The sequence below is a fragment of the Rhinopithecus roxellana genome, chromosome 5 (assembly GCF_007565055.1).
Source record: "Rhinopithecus roxellana isolate Shanxi Qingling chromosome 5, ASM756505v1, whole genome shotgun sequence".
Lineage (NCBI taxonomy): Eukaryota > Metazoa > Chordata > Mammalia > Primates > Cercopithecidae > Rhinopithecus > Rhinopithecus roxellana.
The window spans coordinates 7,641,324-7,663,635 of record NC_044553.1 but is presented as its reverse complement, the minus strand read 5'-3'; the positions used below and the strand labels follow the sequence as shown (position 1 = coordinate 7,663,635).

The following is a 22,312-nucleotide window of genomic DNA, read 5'->3' as shown; positions in this document are numbered from 1 at the left end:
GCTGCCCCATAAGACCACCACTGGGTTTTTCAACAGAAACCCTGCCAACCAGAAGGAAATAGGATGATATATTTAAAAAGCTGAAAGGAAAAAACCTTACCAACCAAGATACTATCTCTACCCAGCAATCCTGTCTTTCAAAAACTTTACCCGAAAAACAAAAGCTAATGATTTATCACCGGTAGACCTGCCTTACAAGAAATGCCAAAAGGACTCCTCAAAAAATACCACTAAGTAGCAACATGAAAATACATCAAGAGAGAAAACTCACTGGTAAAAGCATACAGTCAAATTTAGAACACTCATACTCCGATGGTGGTATAAAAAACAATTATATATCTAGTACAAAGGCTAAAAGACAAAACTATTAAAAACAACTGTAGCTAGAATAATTTGTTAAGGAACACAAACTATAAAATATACAAAACAGGCCAGCAAAAACACTAGTAGGGAGTAAAAGTGTAATTTGTGCAAGTAATCAAAATTAAGGTGTTATCAGCTTAACATAGTCTGTTATTAGTATAAGATGTTTTATGCAAGCCTTATGGTAACCACAAAGCAAAGATCCTTAGTAGATATACAAAAAATCAAAAGTAAATATTAAAGCATACCACTATAAAAAGTCAAGGAACCACAAAGGAAGACAGCAACAGAGGAAGAGAGGAACAACTGATCCACAATATTGACCAGAAAACAATTAACAAAATGGCAATATTAAGTTCTTACCTATCAATAGTTACTTTAAATATAAATGGATTAAACACTCCAATCAAAAAACAGAGCAGATGAATGGATTAAAAAAAAAAAAAAAAAAAAAAAAAGACCCAACTTCATACTGCCTAAAAGAGACTCACTTCACTTCTAAGGACATATATAGACTGAAAGTGAAGGTATGAAAAAAGATATTCCATGAAAATGGAAAGCAAAAAGTCAAAACAGTATGGTAATGGCATAAAAACAGTCACATCAATCAATGGAACAGAATAGATGGCACAGAAATAAACCCAAGTATTTATACTCAATTGATTTCCAAAGAGGATGCCAAGAACACACAATGGGAAAGAGTTTCTTCAACAAATGGTGTTTGGAATAACTTTTTACCAACATGCAGAGGAATGAAATGGAATTCTTATCTCACACTATAATCAACTCAAAATGGATGAAAGACTTAAACCTAAGACTTAAAACTATAAAGTTACTGGAAGCTCTACAACATTCATCTGGGCAATGATTTTTTGAACAGAACTCCAGAAGCACAGGCAACAAAAGCAAAACCAGAAAAATGGGGTTGCATCAAACTGAAAAGCTCCTGCACAGGAAAAGACATAATTCATATATTGGGAGAAAATATTTGCAAACCATATAACTGGTAAAGAGCCAATATCTAAAACATATAAGGAACTAAACTCTATTTAGAAATAATTTCTTATTAATTTCTAATGATTTAGTAATAAATCAATTCTATTTATTAAGAAAAATAACTTTTTTAAATGGGCAAAAGATACACAGATATTTCTCAAAACACACAAATGGCTAACAGATACAAGAAATGCCCAACATCTCTAATTATCAAGGAAACACATTTTAAAATCCAGAGATCACCTGTTAACAATGGTTATGATCAGAAAGACAAATAAGTATTAGTGAGAATTTTGAGAAAAGGGAACCCTTGTACACTCTTGGTGGGAATGTAAATTAGTATAGCCATTTTGGAAAATAGTATGAAGTTTCCTCAAAAAACTAAAAAAACCAGAATTACCCTGTATCCCAGCAATCCCAATTCTGGATATGTATCCAAGGGATTGAAATCAGTAGGTTGCAGAGATATTTGCACTCCCATGTTCATTTCAACATTATTCACAGTAGCCAAGATGGGCAAGTAACCTAAGTTTCTGTCAATGAATGAATGTGTAAAGAAAATGTAGTATACATGCTGGAATACCATACAGCCTTAAAAGGAGGAAGGAAATTCTGTCACTTGCAGTAACATAGACAGAACTGAAGGACATTATGCTAAGTGAAATAAGCCGGGAAGAGAAAGAAATACTGTATGTAGAACCGAAAAAAGTTAATCTCATAGAAACAACAGAAAGATGGTTACAAGAGGCTGGGAAGTAAGGGAGGAATGGGGAAAGGGAAGATGTTGATCAAACAGTACTGAGTTTCAGTTAGACCACAGGAATACATTTTAGCGATCTATCGCATGGCATGGTGACCGCAGTTAATAATAATGTATATTTCAAAATAGCTAACTCAGATTTTTTTTTTACATTTTCTCCACAAAAAAATGATAAACTGGTAAGTGATGGATATATTAGCTTGGTCGAATCTTTCTACATATACACAGATGAAAATATCACACTGTATCCCATAAATATACACAATTATTTCCTGTCAATTAAAAATAAGTAAGAAAGGCTGGGGGCAGTGGCTCACGCCTGTAATCCCAGCACTTTGGGAGGCCGAGGCGGGCGGATCACGAGGTCAGGAGATCGAGATCATCCTGGCTAACACGGTGAAACTCCGTCTCCATTAAAAATACAAAAAATTAGCCGGGCATGGTGGCAGGCGCCTGTAGTCCCAGCTACTCGGGAGGCTGAGGCAGGAGAATGGCATGAAGCCGGGAGGCGGAGATTGCAGTGAGCCAAGATCATGCCACTGCACTCCAGCCTGGGCGACAGAGTGAGACTCCGTCTCAAAAAAATAAATAGAGAAAAAAGGGGATATGTTATACCTGTTCAAGTATATAATCTGACCTTGCTACTCACATATTACCAACATTCCAACTTAAATTTATTGTTACTCTAGCTTTAATGGTTTCACAAATACAAAAGTTGCTAGATAAGCAGTACCAACATATCTAAATCTCCAATGATATTTAATTAAAATTTTATTTATAGAATCATGCAATCACTCAGTAAAACCACTCATTTAAAGTCCAACCGAAATAAATTCTTATTAACAAAATACCTATATTGAAAGTAATATATTGTAAGAACTCTACCTTAAACTGACCATGGCTATGAACTACAATGTCATAAAATATGAGCCAAAATGTTCACTCAATAATTTTAATAACCTCAAAATTAAGTCCAGAACTATGCCTTGTTTTTGTGTAAGGCTGAATAAGGACAAAACTGACGAGAGAAAATTGCTTCCTAACGCATCATTTACTGCAATAGCTTACTTTATGCAATAACCAACATCACGAGACTACAAATACTGAATAATTATGGTTATTTATGAATAGCACTTATTCACTCCTATACTCTGATAGGAGTGAAATTTTAAGACCAAAATAATAGCCGGGCGCAGTGGCCCATGCCTGTAATCCCAGCTATTTGGGAGGCTGAGGCAGGAGAATCGCTCGAACCCATGAGGCGGAGGTTGCAGTGAGCCAAGATCGCGCCATTGCACTTCAGCCTGGGCAACAAGAGTGAAACTCTGTCTCAAAAAAAAAAAAAGACCAAAATAAGAGATTGTTGAATTTCATGTACCCATACTGAAGAAAAACAAAACAAAACAAAAAAAAACAAAAGCAAACAAAAAAAAGATTTGGAGCAAGAATTAGATTCAAATTTTACCTATTTGTACCACACCTCTGAGCTGACTCACCTGAAAGATGTGCAATGCTTACCTGTCTTGCAGTCGTCATTAGGACTAAATGAATAAATACAGGAAAACAACAAAGCTGCAGTAGGTACTCGGTAAATGGCAGCTGTTAGATGTAGCCAGAATTTTTCATTAAAACTTTTTTCAGTCTTTCTGATAATCATTAAGAATTTACACAACGTAGGGTAGAATACTGTATTTTCCTCTAGAGATCAGATTTTACAATACTTCAGTAGTAGAGCTGAACTGATTATAGCAGGTAGGTGGCCCAGAATTCTCCAGGATATTACTTTTACTTTACCTTATTCCTTCCTGAACCATTTGTAAATAATCCCAAAGAGTTACTATAAGTCTGTTACCAACTGAAAATTAATTACTCAGAGGTCTACAGTGACAATCTTTAAGAACTGTGAGACTACATGTTGCCTGAAATTTCAAGACACTCTCTGTTCAGCCAACTTTAAATTTTCTGTAGTACAGGGGTCTTTTTGTGGTTTTTGTTTTGCTTTGATTTTTTACTCTGTAGAATCTTTCTGGTCACATATTTGCTAATAAAAAAATTGGCAATGTCACATATACTAGAACACTAAAAAAAAAATCCTTGATTCATGAGCATTACTGTCCTTAAACATCTCAATAGCAAAAGAAGCAGTCGTTTGATTACGCATATCAAGTACATATATAGTAACACACAACTACTCATCTGAACATCATTAAATACAAAGTAAAAGAGCATACCTTCAAAAAGCAACTAGAAATCATACTGGTCTTCAGCTTTAATGAAGTGGTTAGAAAAGTTTATTTTGTGCTTAGGACATTTTTCTAAGGCATCACAAGTTACACATCCAAACTCTTCAATGGTACAATATTTTATATTCTAAAGGAGAGGCCTTTAAAGAACACTTGTATATTACGATACTGTAAATCTAATGGATTCACATAGCAACAGAGCCTAGAAAGAAGGGGACATTACAGAAATTGTCTACTACATAATGGTCAGTTGATTCATTGTATTTATGGTTTTCCCCCTTCTTTTAAGGTGAAAACTATGTATTCTAGCTCTTTAAGGAGTAAAAATACACAAAAATGTTCCATCCTACTGACTTTTACCTGTGAAATCCCACAGAATATTACCAGTCAGGAAAGAACACAGAATAATATGAATTTGTCTTTTAAAAAATATAAAAATGTTATTATTTTAAAACATCAAGCATTACAGACTGTAAAATCAATTAAGAACTTTCTGTATATGAGGACAAAAATACATTTAATACATATACAAGAAGATGCTTTTTCCTGAGTAGAATGCAAACTTTGTTTTATATTAAGCTTCGGTGAATTTTCAAATTGTAAAATATCGCGGCTTTTCCACATCAGACAAAAATCAGGAATGTTCACCTTCACATTCAAAAAGAAAAAAAAAAAAACAATTTCAAGTTGAAGTTCTGCAAGAATGATGTAAAAAATCTGAAAAGAGTGGCCAAAATTTTAAATTACAACAGATTGTTCAATTTGATGGATCTCCCAGTAAACTTCAGTTTGAAATAACAGAAAAGTACTGTTTACTAAAACATAAAAAATGTTTCCAGGAAATTATCATCCAATTTGAAAAATAAAAAATATAACTCATAGTAAATAAGAAAAATACAAGAGAAAATCAAACTTTGTTGGAATCAAGAGAATACCATGAACTTAAAAACTTCCTAAATCAGTAGCATATCCTGTATTACCATGTGTAGAAAACTGTAATTAATTAATAAAAATTAATTAATTTTTATTAGTTGCATAACCTAAAAATACAAGGAAATTTTGGATTATACCTCTAAAAAGACCATGAAATTGTCACTCAAATACACATTTCTTAGACAATGGGCAAAGTTCCCATTTATGGGAAATATCTTCTTTTTTTCACACAGTGAAACCAAGAAAAATTATATCAAATGAGAAATATTTTTCTCTAAAATAATATTCTTAAATACCTCAATAATGCAATACTTGGGAAATGTAAATTTTCAAAACTCAGACTTGAAACAGGTTATTATTAAACAAATATACATAAATCTTATTGCTTGGCATGATTTTTCAAAAATTAGAGAACTATTTAAACCACCATACTGTGCTTAAATCATATTTCAAACTTGTATACCTAGTGCTTTTATGTTCTGAATGTAGACTCTTCAATTTAATGACAATCTAGACTGAACTCTGCAATATACAAGAAAGTCACAGTTCACTTCAAACCAAACAAAATGATCAATCTTCTATTTTTATCAAAATCATAATATTAACTATAAAATTTAACTAGGATTTATCTGTGGCCAATGATGGACCCAGAGAGCGTTGTCTTATGGCATTCTGTGGAAAGTCTTTGTTTGTTCCTTCTTTACGTTCAGCTTCTTCTTCTGAAACATCTTCTTCATCCGCCTCTTGTTCCTCCTCCACTTTTTTCAAAGGTTGTGCGGATTCTGATAATAATTTTTCTTAAAGACAAACACCAAAAATGTATTTTTGTAGATGTATTAGATTTGCTCTAGAGTAAAATCAAGATACAATGTCTCATATGCCAAAAACTGCTTTGGCATAAATTTATCATGTTTGGATTTCCAAAAGAAAAAAGTTATTCAAGATAAGATCCAAAAAACTATGAATATTATAAAAATAAAAATGGTATGAGCCATTTTAGTTATCAAAGTCATTCTAATTACCCACCTATTTATAAACTGAACAGAAATTAATGAATCAGCATTAATGTTGTCAGTATGTAAGTTGTACGAAAATATACAGCATTATATTGTATATTTGGTCCAATATATTGTATATTGGTTGGTCCAATGGTAGTAGGTTATCAGAACTTACTAATATCACTGTCACTAACGGTGATAACCCCCACTGCTAAATTTGACTGGCTTTAAAAAAAAAACTATCTCATACTTATTTGCTATTAATCTTCTGGTCAAAAAGTATACTAAAACTTAAACAGTATCCTTGTTTCAGTTCCCAAGGGAACAGAAATCACACATTTACAGTTGAAGGTTGTATTTCTGTCCATATCTTTTTCTGGTCTTATAAATGTGCTTCCCCTTACTCATCCCCCATATATAGTATTTTATTACAATATAGTTACAACAGTAAAATGTAAAAATCTTAAGTGTACATCTCAATGAATAAATACATACACACACACACACCCTTTTGATGTTTTTTATGGCCAGCTGCTAGTTAACTTAAACTTAAAGAACACCATGGTGAGATACAGGAGACAGAATCGGGTCAAAGAGCTTTACTCTATTCAATGATCTCAGACTGCCCCCAATCCTAGGCAATCGAGAATGGTGGGGCCACGGTGGGGTGACCCGCAAGGAAGGAGTGGGTTAATAAGGCAGAACAAACCATGGGGGAAAAATTACCAGTAATGAACAATCTGTTGTTTAGTCTGCCTGGCATCCATCTTCATTTTGGGCTCACAGCCCCTTCCCTATGCCACACCCCAGGTGGTGAATACTAGTTTATAGCAGTGGTTCTCTACCAAGGGAGTTTCTCCCCTCCACAAGGAACACTTAACAATGTCTAGAGATATTTTTGCTTTTCACACCTGAGAAGGGCAGTGCTATTGGTAAGTAGAATGCTATTAAATATTCAACAGTGTATAAAAGGCAGTCCGTCACAACTAAGAATCATGTGGCCAAAAACGTCAATAGTGTCGAGGTTGCAGAACCCTGGTTTCCAAAAAGTGAGACCTTTACACCAGCGGAGCGCACCAGAATTTCTCCAAAAAAGAGATGGGTGTAGAAAAAAAATGAATTTCCTTCTTATTCTTAGATTGTGACTAGTTTTCTCTAACCACCTTACGCTAGTGACTGGAAAGGGCCAAGTTGATCCAGATGTCCTTGTGAGCAGAGAAAAAATAGAAAAATAAAAAAAAAATTCTAAAAAGCACTCAACTGAGAATTGAACAAGTCAAGGTGTGGAGAACTGAGTAACTCAGAAACAGCATCTTAACAACATCATTTGAGCCTTAACGATCTAGTCAACCAGGACCTCACACTTCATCGCTACATAAACCAATACATTCCAATTTTGCTTAACAGTAGACTGAGTTGGGTTTCTTTAGCACCCCTAACAACTCAAAATCAAGACAAGCACACATACTGGAAAACAACTCAAATCATGTGTTCCATGATGGAAGGGGCATGGCAATATCACTTTAAAGTCTGGATTAATATCAGTTGTATTACTAAAGAAAAATAAATTACACAATCATATGTATAGTAATTACTTACTGAATGCTTATTATGTTAGTAACTAGGATAATGTGAGCATTACATACCTATCTCCTAAGTGTCATAATGATCCAGTGGGGCAAGTATAATTACTTTCATTTCACAAAGGAGGTTACATGCTCAGAGGGTAGAAAATGTCTGCCATACTGCTTTGCTATTAAGTGGAAGAGCTGGGATGCCCAATCAGATCTCTCTGGCTCAGAGACCATGCTTGCCTTCTTTTTGAATGATTTGGAAAGGCATTCAAAAAACCCTTTACTTTATGCCTTTCAGTCCCTCCAAATTAACAGATATTTAAAGGTAAAGATTTCTTCAGTGACTTTTACAGTGGATTATAATAGAGGACAGAAAAACTCAAGTAGCTTGACATTAATTAACCAAGTCATTTTAAAAATTTCATTTCCAAGAAACAAATTCCCTTGTAACTTCCTAAAAAAGGTAGAGTACTGTCTCTGTCATTTCCTTAGGTTCAACTCTTTTAAAGTTGCTAAAATGGTGCCTATTCACTGACTTGCCCTTCCTGTCTGAGAACACTTACTTCTTTGTGTACACCAGTTATGTATTCCACAGTATTGCACAGAAAGGATTCTATCAGAGTCAGTATTCTTTTGAAAAGTTTGTACGGCCAACACCAAAAGACAAGTAATTTCATGTGCCGGGGCCTGTAGATTTTCCTATTGGTAACCACTTTCTCTAAGACAGGGGTTCTCAAATAGTGGTCCTCAGACCAGCAACATCAACTTCACCTGGGAATTGTAAGAAATGGAAATTCTTGGCCCCAATACAGAACTTCTGAGTCCAAAACCCAGGGTGGGGAATCAGCAATCTGTTTCAACAAGTTCTCCAGGCAAGTCTCAGACACTCTCAAGTTTGCTCTAAGTGGTAAGATGACTCAGACTCCAACACCTACATCCTCAGAGAAATCAATCTATGCAGACTACCAAAGTAAACTCTTGGGAGACGAGAGGACGATCTGGCAACAGTGGCAATAACAGCCTGCACATCACATGACTTAGTACGTACTTTGGTACCTTTATGGGATCCAATGCTAGTTGCACACTGATGCCCCTACAGACTTTCTGATGGCTATATGATTCATGTGAGGGTGAGGACAGAATATAAGAAAACCAAACATAATACAGATGCTCCTTGACTTATGATGGGGTTACACCCTGATAAATCATAAGTTGAAAATATCATAAGTCAAAAAGGCATTTAATACAACTAACCTATCCTTACATAAGTTGAAATACATTAATACACCTAACCTAACCTAATCTGCCCAGCATTACAAAACTACTCCATACCAGTAGCCCAGAATAGTCAAAATTCAAAATTTAAAGTACAGTTTCTACTGAACGCATATTCGTTTTGCACTATCGTAAAGTCAATTTTAAGTTGAATGACTGTAGGTCAGGGACCATCTGTATAACTACTTTTATATATGTATCTTTTGTATCTACTAAATTAAATCTTACGTTTTATTCACAATTTAAAAGTTGGTGAGTATACATTTTATATTCATTTTGCTTCAAAAACCTTAAACCTAATAATACATTTGTCTTTTAAGTAATCTGTGCTTACGCTTTTTTCCTAGACATCAGTGGCCCTTTTTGGATAAAATGATTCCTTCCCCTATGCATGTCCTTTTTAGTATCAATGCAACTATCTAAGAAATGAAAAGATGAACTACCAGTATAAAAAGACAAGGTACAGTATAAATCTAATCTCCATAGACTTCATTTCGGAAATTTTGATCTCAATAAGCCCTAAGTTAAGAAAGACATCATGGCCGGGTGCAGGGGCTCACACCTGTAATCCCAGCACTTTAGGAGGTCGAGACGGGTGGATCACAAGTTCAGGCGATTGAGACTATCCTAACACAGTGAAACTCCATCTCTACTAAAAACAAAAAATTAGCTGGGCGTAGTGGCACGCACCTGTAGTCCCAGCTACTAGGGAGGTTGAGGCAGGAGAATAGTTTGAACCTGGGAGGTGGAGGTTGCAGTGAGCCGAGATGGCGTCACTGCACTCCAGCCCGGGCAACAGAGCGAGACTCCGTCTCGAAAACAAACAAACAAACAAAAGATATCATAAATGAAGGAGTATCAGGCCACAAGTCTGATTTAGTTAAACACTAAGCTTTGTCACTTCTGTGTGACTGTGAGCCTTAGTTTCTTCAAGTACAAAATGGGAGCAGTATCACCTATGCACTCTACTACAGAGTGGCAAATGAGGTAACAGATAAGTAAAAGTTCTTTAAGAACTGCAAATATAAACACTTCCATTAACAGTACAACTACAAGATTGGTAAATGCTTGTAATTATTTAAATTGATCCGTAGTACAGTTCAGTGTCAGTGACACCCTAAATCAACCATAGGGATTGCTTTTCCCAATATCCTACCAGAAAAAACCTACAATTGACTGGCATTCAAAGAATACTCTTCAAATGTGGCGGCCACTATACTAATGAAAGACTTCAAGAGTAGAATATATTCCACTTATAAATTGACACCAAATAAATATTATTAAATAGCTACATGCTATATGCCATGTTAAAATTCCCCATAATATAAGAGTCAAGAAAATAACAGTGTTCAAAATCCACTGGGCTACATTCTTACATGAAATATACATCTCTTCTACCTTCCCTTATGCTATAGCTGATAAAGGCCAACAATCCACAGTTAGAATTCTAAGCTGGAAGAGCAACCTGTGAAATGTGATTGTGATTACAGAAATGAATAGGGCTATAGTGAATAAAAAATAAACATTTTAAAATATACTTACTTGAAGGGTATGGGTATGGCTGTGGTCTGCGCCTTTTTGAAGGACAAAGGCAATCTGCCACAAATATCATACACTGTAAAAATAAAAATTGTAAGAAATCTCAAAGTAGAATATATGCCACAGCTAATGTAACTATTTTAAATTATCACATTTTAAAATATTTTTCTTCCTAGCACTCCAAAAATGAAATACTTACGAGTCCTAATAACAGTCCGGAAAACAGAGTTGCTAAAGCAAAAACAGTATATGATCCCCACACTGGCAATCCAAGGTCTTCAATAAAGTAGTTATGGCAAGCCTAAAATGAAAAGAAAAAAAAACTAAAAATCTGTTCATTTTTGTTAAAGTGATAGTGGCATAAATGTTTAAGATAAAAATATTTTAGTCCATACCCTGATCCACATAGATAGCTGAAAGAGTGCTGACATACTACTCATCCTAAAAATAAAAGAGATGATTAAAAAACTGAATAACATACACAGCTTTGTCTATATATACTATTTTCTACTCCATAATTTCCCCAATATGACAGATTTTATTGCTGTTAATCAAGACTAGAGATAAATCACTGATTTCATGCCTATAATAAGGCTTGTTCATGAAAACTGTTTCTAAATTGATACTACCATGTGACAGCCTCGTAAATAAACATACTTGACAGTAACTTTTTCCTTTTCTCCCACTGTTTTGATGTTAATATTCTGTCTTTCATCTGATCATTTCTCTAATACACTGAGTAAAGGATTACAAGTTCCATGAAACCAGTTGGAAAAGGCAACTCTTACTCACCCTTAAAAGCCTTTAAAGCATGACCAAAGGGAGGCTCAAGGAAGGACTGGAAACAATTGTCAAGCTGATTCTTCCTACTTAAGAACTATCCCTCTTTTTTATTGAAATTAATTAAAATTTATAGGTGCATTAGTTTGACATCTTTTAATGATATACAAAATTACTACATAGGTAAATAAGTGCTAAGTCATCATATAAGCAAAAATTAGTATTTTACATAATTAAATGGCCAGTTTTAAAAAGGCATACTTCAGAAATAAGAAAGCTCTGTGAGTTCCCAATTGTAGCAGCTTGAAAATAGACTTACAAGCAACTACTTTGTTCTACTGGAAAAAGACAAGATTCATTTATGAGATGAGATTTCAGAGAACAAAAATCAGTTATACTTTTAAGTCGACATAGAAAGGTATTTTAATCATGTTGCTTCTGTTGTTTAAAAGCCAAGTGAGAAGAGAAGCAAGGAACTGAAATATAAAGCACTGTATAGCCTCACTGTAGTCTGCAGTAATTAATTTCAGGAACAGTAGGATCCAAAATTGAGTTGGGCATGGTAGTTCAATGGGTGAGTGTCGACAGGCTGATCTTTCTCTCATTCCCAGAATCTAGAGTATTTTTCTCTTATGGGATTACTGTCTCAACTCCCTATCCTCCAAAGGTAAGTGTGGTGAGAGGATAGGAAGATACAGATGGCCACACAGGATCAGTCCATGGTACCTCAGCAAAACTCACTATTACCAGAGGTCTCTCACATTACCAGTGAGGCCTTGTAACCCAACAGCAAAGCAGAAAGCATGCTTGCTACTTCCAATCCTTATCACTCCATTGCCAGTTGCTATGAAGAAATTCATCTACCCTCTAGATATCTATAAAGCTTAGTGCTTAGGCACGCTATTATGGTCAACGTTTATACACACTATTCATATAAGAAGTTATCAGATAGGTGGAATAACCAACCAAATATAATTCAATCGCTTTACATCAAGAGTCGAAGTTTATGTAATTTAGTTGGTATCGGCAATTTGTGACAGTCTCTATGGAGACAGAACATTACAAAACAAACTGAAGTCTGGAGATAACATGAGTACAAGTTTGAGCCTACTCATTCAAATTATTACACTCGAGTGATAGCTTTACCCATTATGCTGTGAACAATCTTAGGGGCATTTAGTTTTTGATGATACATGTCACTAAATCTAGCAAGCTACAATATTCCTGAAAAGGTGTACAACTTACTTCTATAAAATGTCTTCTCTAACTCAAGAAGCATGAAACTGTTTGACTTAGGTCAAACTAAAAAGATCAAACATGTAGGCCATGCACGGTGGCTCATGCCTATAATCCCAGTACTTTGGGAGGCCAAGGCAGGTGGATCACAAGGTCAGGAGATCGAGACCATCCTGGCTAACACGGTGAAACCCCGTTTCTACTAAAATATAAAAAAATTAGCCAGGCGTAGCAGTGGGCGCCTGTAGTCCCAGATATTCGGGAGGCTGAGGAAGGAGAATGGCGTGAACCACTGAGGCAGAGCTTGCAGTGAGCCAAGATCACGCCACTGCACCCCAGCCTGGGCGACAGAGTGAGACTCAATCTCAGAAAAAAAAAAAAGAACATGTAATAAATGTGGATACACCTTAACAGCTCAAGAAAGAAAAAGAGTATGAATGCGTTACATAAAATATAATTATCTGTTCCAATTAATTATGAAATGGGTAAGAGAAAAAGCCCTCATACTTACAGAACAGAACCTGGACCAAACCATGATGAAACGGGCTCAATACTCTTCCACTCTTTATCACTTATAAAGTTTATGAAGTCCTTCTTAGTCCTTGGACCCTGATAGCGCCTAAATTCACCATCTTTACAACTAAAGAGAATCAGAATTAAATATTATCCAGCATTGAGAAATAATTTAATATTTATTTTGCTATTTTTTCACCTCACTTTATAGTCACTTCTAACATTCAAAAGCATTAGCAATGTACAAGTATTAATAGCAAATTATACTATTTACCTACTCATGACACTTTAGCCCCCAATTTAACAATGAGGTTTCATTTTTTTAAAAAATTACTGTTATTCTACCAAACAATAAAACTATGAAATATAGTAAGTAGATAAATCTCAGAAAAGTACTTTTAAACCTTATGTGTAATACACATATTAAAAGAATTATATAAAAAGTATTAGAATAGGCCGGGCGCGGTGGCTCAAGCCTGTAATCCCAGCACTTTGGGAGGCCGAGGCGGGCGGATCACAAGGTCAGGAGGTCGAGACCATCCTGGCTAACACAGTGAAACCCCGTCTCCACTTAAAAAATACAAAAAATTAGCCGGGCGAGATGGCGGCGCCTGTAGTCCCAGCTACTCGGGAGGCTGAGGCAGGAGAATGGCGTGGACCCGGGAGGCGGAGCTTGCAGTGAGCTGAGATCCGGCCACTGCACTCCAGCCTGGGCGACAGAGCGAGACTCCGTCTCAAAAAAAAAAAAAAAAAAAAAGTATTAGAATAGTGCTTGGCACATAGTAATTATTAGCTGTTAAGCTATAACTTAAAATTTTAAGGCATTTTTCTAGTACTTTTGGCTATACTAGCATCACCTCAGCCACCCTGCTTTAAATCACTGGAGGCATCTGGTACAGTATTTCCTTTCCTCTCATTTCAGTGACTATTTACAGTCAGTTTTGCAGCCTTCCTTAGATCCACCTCCTCCTTCCCATTTCCAATGTAGAAAGTTCTGTCAGAGTCATAAATGTTCTCTTGGCTCCAACATCTTTAAGTGCAAAAACTCATCTAACTCAAAAACTCATCGGCTCCCTACTAGGGACCTGTTAAGAAGGGTTAAAAGACCCTTTACCCACCCAGAGGTAACGACCACGAGGAAGCCCCCCACCCCAAAACACAAAGTTTTTGTGAAGTGTCATTTGAGCTATTCTTTGAAGCATAGGTAGGATTTCGACAGGCAGGAAATACGAGAAAGGACATGGTAAACAATTTTGACTACAAGAAAAAGGGCAGGAAATTCCAAATAAGGTCAGGAGGCACTAAGAAGTGAAAAGGAAAGAGGAGACACTGAAGGGGCGTGTGAGACACTGAATGAGAAGGGCAGGACAGAAGCTCTTAGGGAGACAGAGAACAGAAATTTACATAGATGTAAAGGGAGTAGGGGTGAATTTTAAAAACATGAAAAAAAAAGAAAAAAGGGCAAGGAAAAGCAAGCTATAAACATAAAGAAGTGTCAACTTATTTTCAGTACCTCCTGGTATTTAACCTACCAGCTACATGATGTTAGGGTACACAGCAGGTACACAGACTTGAGATTTCATACCCCCAATTTAGAAGATAAAGCCAAACTAATAGACCTGACACTGAAGACTTCATAATCTTCCTCATTCTGATTTATCACCCAACTGTCACCTACTACTGTACCCAAGGCTGTACAATAGCACTTTCATAGCTACTTTTTGGACATATCATGTTCCTGTTAATGACTGTTTACGAGATTGTCCTCAGAATAAAATGCTTACCCTGCACTCTTAAAATCCTACTTCCAAGGTTTCATTTAAACCCCATATTCTCTGGGAACCAATCCAGGTAACTGTGATTTTTCCTTTACCCAATTTCCTACAGGACTCACCACTACTTTGGACTCATAATGACTCAACACGCTGAACAGGATCACAACATTTCACAAGAACATCACTTTCCAAAACAACTGTAAATCTTTGAGAACAGAGACTGTTTCATACATCACTCAACTTCCCAAAGGCACTTAGGATAACACTAAGCAAAACAAGCCCTCTAAAACACCTGCTGAATATAATGAGATTACCTCAGCTCTTCCTCTAGAGGCCTACTACTTCTGATTACACTATAATGCATCTTTCTCCATAATTGAGAATCTTCAAATACTTACTGATAAATAGTAGGAAGAGCAGTTATGATAAACCGTCCACTCAGTCCTACAGATAAAGAACACACAGCAGGTTTTACATGGGCCAATCACTGACTACTTAAAAGGTGACTTTGAATTATTTAAATACATACTAATAGGAAAGAACATGAAATTATACATAATAGTTGAGCTTTGTAATACATAATTTAAAAGTGAATTATGTACTTAAAGCAACTTTAAAAAACACAATACTGCACATTATCTCAGTTAAAAAGTATGTAGAACTAGAGTACTGAATACGTTTTTAAATAAATAAAAACACTTCATTATTTATACCACTGTCAAAATTAAGACTAGTAGTAATAAGTCATGGGAGAGCACAAGGTAATAGGTTCTTAGCTCTAAAATCAAATGGAATTGCACTTGACATTCAACAAACAAAGGCAGTTTATGGTGCTGCTAACAATGGAAAATAATGTGAATCTTTCATAAGACAGGCAAAAACAAAAGCAGCTAACATTTATTATTAGCCAGGTGTCAAGCACTTATATTACAGAGAATTGACCTGTGCCTCAGTTTTCTTATCTGTGAAATGGGGACATTACATATTTCATGGGGTTGTATAAGGATTAAATAATAAACACAAGATACTTGAAAGAGTGCTACAATAGGCAAGCGCTCAATAAATATTACTTATTATTACCATTTGAGATGGGGCAGCCAAGAACCCAAGGGTAGTGTGACTACTGAGAACGGTAAGATGAGGTTGGTCTGTGGAAGGAACCTCCTTAAGCGCAGGACCTGCCACTTGTCCAGGGACCAAGTCAGGAATGCACCCGACCTCACAACCACGAGGGCTTTACATTTAGGAGCCCACATCCTCAAATCATAGGTACTAAATTTAAAACTCAGTTTCAGAGATTCAGATCTTCTTTTGTCAGGGAACGTGACCTTGACTCTAGACTCAACCGCATGCTCCTTATTCTGAAGCCTGGTATGGATGCAAATGTGGCTTGGCCAATGTTCACCTGAATCACAATGTTCTAGTACTTCTCAAAGACATCTTACATACTAGTCTGGGGCCTGGGACGCAAAGAAAAACAAATCAGAGGCAGTTATGTGGGGAGGGATAAAAAGAGGGTAATGTCTTCAAGAACCCTTAAAGCAATGCTTTCAAGGAATGAGGTGTTTACACAACTAGGGAATCTCCATTTTGCAACCACTGCACACTGAGCCCCCATCAGGGAGGTGCACAAGTCAGGTTAACCAGCTGCAGACTGTTAGGTTTTGAAAACCTAATGAAAGGTAGAATTAAGACTATGTAATGTAGAAAACAGGATAAACATATCAACCCAAACAGCAAAGAAACAAAACTAACCAAAGACTTACAGTACCTGGCTGCTCTGTGACATCTACTTTCGCAACATTAACCTCAAGATCTTCTCCCCATTCAGCAAAACTTTCCCATTCCGGTTGAAGATTTTGACAAGCAGGGCACCACGGGGCGTAACTAAGAAATACAGATTTTTTTTTTTTTTAAAGTTAAGCACATTAGTATGACCATTTATCTTGGGATAAAAAATTTAAATGTATAATTTATGAAGAATATTTTATATAAAAACACTGAAGACCACAAGGTGGTTAATTTCATGCAGATGAAAAACTTTTAAGGGTAGATCTAACAATCCGGAAATCAAAAATGATGAACTGATGATGCTAATCAAATGAAATTCTGAGAATAAGACACAGGATTTTTTCACATGCAAAACAGCTCTTCAAAAAACCTTTGCATTTCTCTATCAATGTGTGGCCACCAGAAAGTTCAAGACCAAAGTTAGAGTTTACCAATTTTAATAATTTACACTGCAGAGTCACAAATGCAAAGTGTTGGAAAAACAGAAGTGTTCTGGGCTGTGGTGAATAAGAAAGCACATATTCCATCTTAAGGTGGCAACCATTACTAAGTAGGATTGCCACAAAGGATGCTGCCACACTAAGGCTGGCTATTCATATTTAAAAGAAGATGGAGATCTGCATTTTTATATGAGAATGTTACCTCAAAAAATAACCCACATACAAATACTAAGCAGGCCAAACAAAACTCTTGGCCAGTTAGGTCATCCTGTTTCCAAGACCTTGGATTTACAAATGCAAGCATATTAGCATTTAAATTACTCCTCTGGTATTCATTATCTCCCAAGGATCTTATTTTTACACTTTATCGTATTTTATCTTATAATACAGCACAGGGTTCTTTTTTTTTTTTTTTTTTTTAACAGAACCAGTAAGAATAAAGCCTAAACCAGTTAAACACAAAACTACAGTTTCTGTACTTCACATTTTCTTCACTTGTTTTATGAAAACTAAACTCCTAAAATAGACATTGTAGAACAAGACAAACTGGTACTACAAAAGCCAAGCTCCTAACAATAAATTGTATTACAATGAAAATATCTTCATGACAAAACTTCTGAGCAGAAATGGATTTACTGTAGATAATTCACTTGTAATTAGGAGCAGACTATTACTAAAACTTCTAGATTCCTTCTTTTTCAGGTTCTTTTGTTGCTCAGTTGCTTTTTTATTTTTTGAAACAGGGTCTAGCTTTGGCACCCAGACTGGTGGGCAGTGGGGCGATCTGGGCTTACTGCAGCCTCAACCTCCCAGACATCCTCCCACCTCAGCCCAAGTAGCTGGGACTAGAGATGCCTGCCCACACTCCCAGCTAATTTTTCGTATTTTTTTGCCATGTTGCCCAGGCTGTCAGTTGCTTTCTAAAGACTTACTTTAGAATCTCTACTTAAGGAAAAAGAAAAACTACTACCCTATAGATAGATGCTCCAATGTGGATTTACCTCATACTCAATGTTTTGTTAGTCTTGTTCTCTTTAATACTACTTCTGACTGCTGTATTTATATAGTTGGATCATAATGAATTAAAAAATATCCTTGAGTAATACTTGACTGTATTTTGCATATACACACACACGATAACTATTGTTTAATATATTGCTTATAACACTATTTTACAGGCACGATCTAAAACAAGTTACTCATGAGGATAACTGAAAAACAAAGTGTCACTTGTCATAGTTCCTCTCCCCTGAAGCCTTCGATGGTGCCTGAATGAAAATTCATTTCAGAGTTGCAGATTATATGCATACTATGAATATTCCCCTTTATTTTACCCTCCATATAAATGTTCTACTTTTTTTTTTTTTTTTTGAGATCGAGTCTCACTCTGTCGCCCAGGCTGGAGTGCAGTGGCACGATCTCGGCTGACTGCAACCTCTGCCTCCCGGATTCAAGCGATTCTCCTGCCTCAGCCTCCCGAGTAGCTGGGACTACAAGCGCGTGCCACCACGCCCAGCTAATTTTTTGTATTTTTAGTACAAACGGCGTTTCACCGTGTTAGCCAGGATGGTCTCAATCTCCTGACCTCGTGATCGGCCCGCCTTGGCCTCCCAAAGTGCTGGGATTACAGGCGTGAGCCACCGCGCCGGGCTAGTTTTGTTTGTTTGTTTTTTTAAATAGCACAGGACTTACTGATTTAGCCTTCTGGGTTCTCCCTTGGGGATGTCACTTTCGCTGGTCTCCTTGACAACCCTTGTTGCATTCTCGACACAAGAAAACACCTGAACCCTGCTGTCTTTTCATTTTTATTTATCTACTTATTTATTTCGCTACATTGCCCACGATCTCTTGAACCCCTGGGCTCAAGCCATCCTCATACCTCAATCTCCTGAGTAGCCTACGCCACTTCCAGCTGAACCTTTTTAAAGAAGGTGTTCTAACAACAATTATTGCATGCCTACTCTGAAGACCCAAAGAAAGCCGCAACAATATCTGGATGGTTAACTAAAGTATTTAGGTACCTTGTTACTCACTTGTAAAATGTGAAAAACACCTGTCACAGAGAATTTGTAGAGAATTAAATATAGTATGTGTGTAAAGGTGCTTAGTGGTGTCCACTACAGTTAATACTCAGTAATCATGCTTTTACTATTATCAGTAATACCGCTAATATGTATAATACCACCATCAACAACTCAGCATCTAAAGCAAAGGCAGATACTTTATTTCCCACCGCTGCAGAACAGACATTATTAAATTGAAATCACCACACAAGACACATGATTTCGTTCGAGCAATAAATGATGACCTGGCGCTCTTGAGAGTGTATACATTAATGCATTATCTTTTAATGTAATGCCGTTTACAAAGACCTAGGAGTCACAACCCAAGGTATTCTCTACACTGCAAACACACCCAAAGGAAAAACGAGATGAGTGAAAAAGCGAAGGCAAAAGAGAAGGGAAAAAGAGAAAACGAAAACTTAAAAACAACCCGACCTGAATCGACTCAGTATTCACAATAAAAAAGAAACGTGCCTAATCCATTTTTAAAAAGCTTAAAAGCCCCAAAATCCAACACCATATATAGACTATATTTTAACGACAGACAAAAGGAGAGGAGAGATTTTGCTCAATATTCTTTTCTGTAAAATGTGGTGAAAATAAGTGTAGAAGTCTGTGAAGAATGACTCTAACTACTTAGACACTAGTCAGACACCTCCCTACCCGCGCCCCAATCGCAGCCTCAAAGTCATGAAAAATGTCAGAATTCGCACTGGCGCTAACCCTCGGGGCGCACAACAGCCACAGAAACGAAACGAGGGTGCACCCCAGAAGAAACTTAACATTTACGGGTAAGAGACGAGGGGGTGGAACCAAGCCGGCGGCAGATCCCAGGAGTTTGGGGAGCTGCAGAAGTCGTGGACGCTAGCTCCGCAACTCGGAGGCGCAGTCCTGGGGAGCCTGGGACCTGCATGAGGAACGTGCGGGGTGAAGTCGTGTGTCCAAGCACTGACGTAGGACCCCGGCCGCACCGCACTCACAATTCTATCATCCAGTCTCCTTCCAGCAGCTCTCTCCAGTTCTCGTCCGTGATGACGCGAACGTTGCTCCGCCGCCCGTGCGTCCAGGGAGCACCCCAAAGCAACAGCACCAAGACTGCCAGGGGAACTGCAGAACTCCCGGAGGGCGCCATTTCCGCCGCTTGCCCACCTCACAGCGAGCGCCGCGCCCCTCCTCCCGGTCGCAGCTCCCACTTCCGCCCTTGCGGGCTGCTCAGCGCAAGCGCAGGACGGCGCTGCGAGGCGCGCCTGTCTAGAGGACTCTCAATGCGCATGACAGGGGTCTGATCCCGGTGAGTGGTGAAGTCGGGAAAGTGGGAAGAACGCTTCGCCACAATGCGCATGACAGAAAAGCCGCTTCTTCTACCGCCTAGGGTGCCTCAATAATGTGGAGGAAGGAACAGAGCAAAAGGAGGCGTGGTGTAAGAAGTGGGGCGGTGCTTTGAGGAAGAACGGCTTAAAATTTAGCTCCCAGAATTTTGGCGCCAAATGGTTAGCGTTTACAAGCAAATTGGTAAGTCTATAATGTGCTAAAGCAGTTTTCCAATTAAATGTCCTTCAGAGTTCACATTTGTTTTCTTTGAAACATGTAGTAAAGCTAATGGATCTTTATAGGAGTCGGAATATTGGTTTACTTCTGAGAGATAATAGACAGGGAAGGTGCAGAGGAACCTTATGGTTATGCTGGATGTGTTGGATGTGTTCAACATGTAGATATGAACAGTAGTTACACGGGCGTACGTATATGATTTTTTTTAAAAGGATCAAGCTGTGCATTTTAAGACAGTGCACTTTATGCACTTTCAGGTGTATGTTATCACTCAAAAAAAAATTCAGTAGGTACCGAGATCCTAGGTCAATACTTCAAAATGGAACCAGACACATAGGCTTGTAACATATATTTGAGTTTTTTTCTCTCAAACACTCGTAAATACAAATGCAAACCAAAATGTGCACTGCCCCATCAGTCAAATGAAAATAATTGCAGGCGCGGTGGCTCACGCCTATAATCCTAGCAAAAATAAGGTAGGCCAAGGCGGGCTGATCACTTGAAGTCAGGAGTTTGTGACCAGCCTGACCAATATAGTGAAACCCCGTCTCTGCCGAAAATACAAAAATTAGCCGGGCGTAGTGGCAGGCGCCTGTAGTCACAGCTATTCGGGAGGCTGAGGCAGGAGAGTCGCTTGAACCCGGGAGGCAGAGGTTGCAGTGAACCGAAATCATTCGACTGCACTCCAGCCTGGTCTATAGAGACAGACTAAGTATCAAAAAAAAAAAAAAAAAAAGGAAATAGTTGCCACTCCACTATCTTACTTCACCTTTTCAACTTACCCCAATTAGTCCCCTTCCTCACCCTTCCACTGAATAGCCCTCTCAAGGACACCAGCGACCAGCAAGATAAAACCCAATCGTTTCTTCTCCATGCGTCTAGCCTGACTCCTAGCCCCATTCTACCACACACCTTGAAACACTTTACTATCTTGCTTTCTGGGCAGCTCCCCTTTTTTTTTTCTCTTTCCTACACTAGCTGATTCTTCTCAAACTTCTTGGCTGGTCCTCCTTTACTTAACTTGCAGACATTGGCGTCCCCATGATGCTTTACTGCCCCTTGACCCCCACCCTCGCCACCTTTCTCTTCGTATCATCAGGCTCTGATCTTTCTGGGAACTACAGGCATATGTATTCAACTCCTTGCTGAACATCTCTTGGATATGTAATGGCTGGTGAAAGCAAAAGAAATCTTGGGGCCCCGAAATCATTAAGCTAAAGGGAAAAGTCAAGCTGGGAGCTGCTTAGGGCAAAGCTGCCTCTCATCCCTGTGCTCACTGAGATAAATGCATATCTGATTGCCTCCTTTGGAAAGGCTAATCAGAAACTCAGAAGAATGATACCATTTTTCTCTTATCTACCTATGACCTGGAAGCCCCTTCCCTGCTTCGAGTTTGTCCCACCTTTGCTTTGAGTTGTCCCACCTTTCCAGGCCAATACAATATTCATCTTACATATGTTGATTGATGTCTCATGTCTCCCTAAA

General features: G+C 37.6%; 1 protein-coding gene and 1 non-coding gene across 2 annotated transcripts; both read right to left on the bottom strand.

Moving 5' to 3' along the window:
- Positions 1-4,381: 4,381 nt before the first annotated feature.
- TMX1 (thioredoxin related transmembrane protein 1) lies at positions 4,382-20,550 on the bottom strand. Its single transcript, XM_010389459.2, has 8 exons — positions 20,260-20,550; positions 16,757-16,872; positions 15,384-15,429; positions 13,209-13,337; positions 11,077-11,122; positions 10,881-10,982; positions 10,685-10,757; positions 4,382-6,092 (listed from the first exon to the last, which is right to left on the bottom strand). Exons 1-8 carry the CDS (start codon positions 20,409-20,411, stop codon positions 5,914-5,916), a joined length of 843 nt encoding a protein of 280 aa, XP_010387761.1. The 5' UTR covers positions 20,412-20,550; the 3' UTR covers positions 4,382-5,913.
- Positions 16,504-16,638, bottom strand: LOC115897952. Its single transcript, XR_004057725.1, has one exon. It is a non-coding gene; the product is annotated as a small nucleolar RNA SNORA70 (small nucleolar RNA).
- Positions 20,551-22,312: the final 1,762 nt, after the last annotated feature.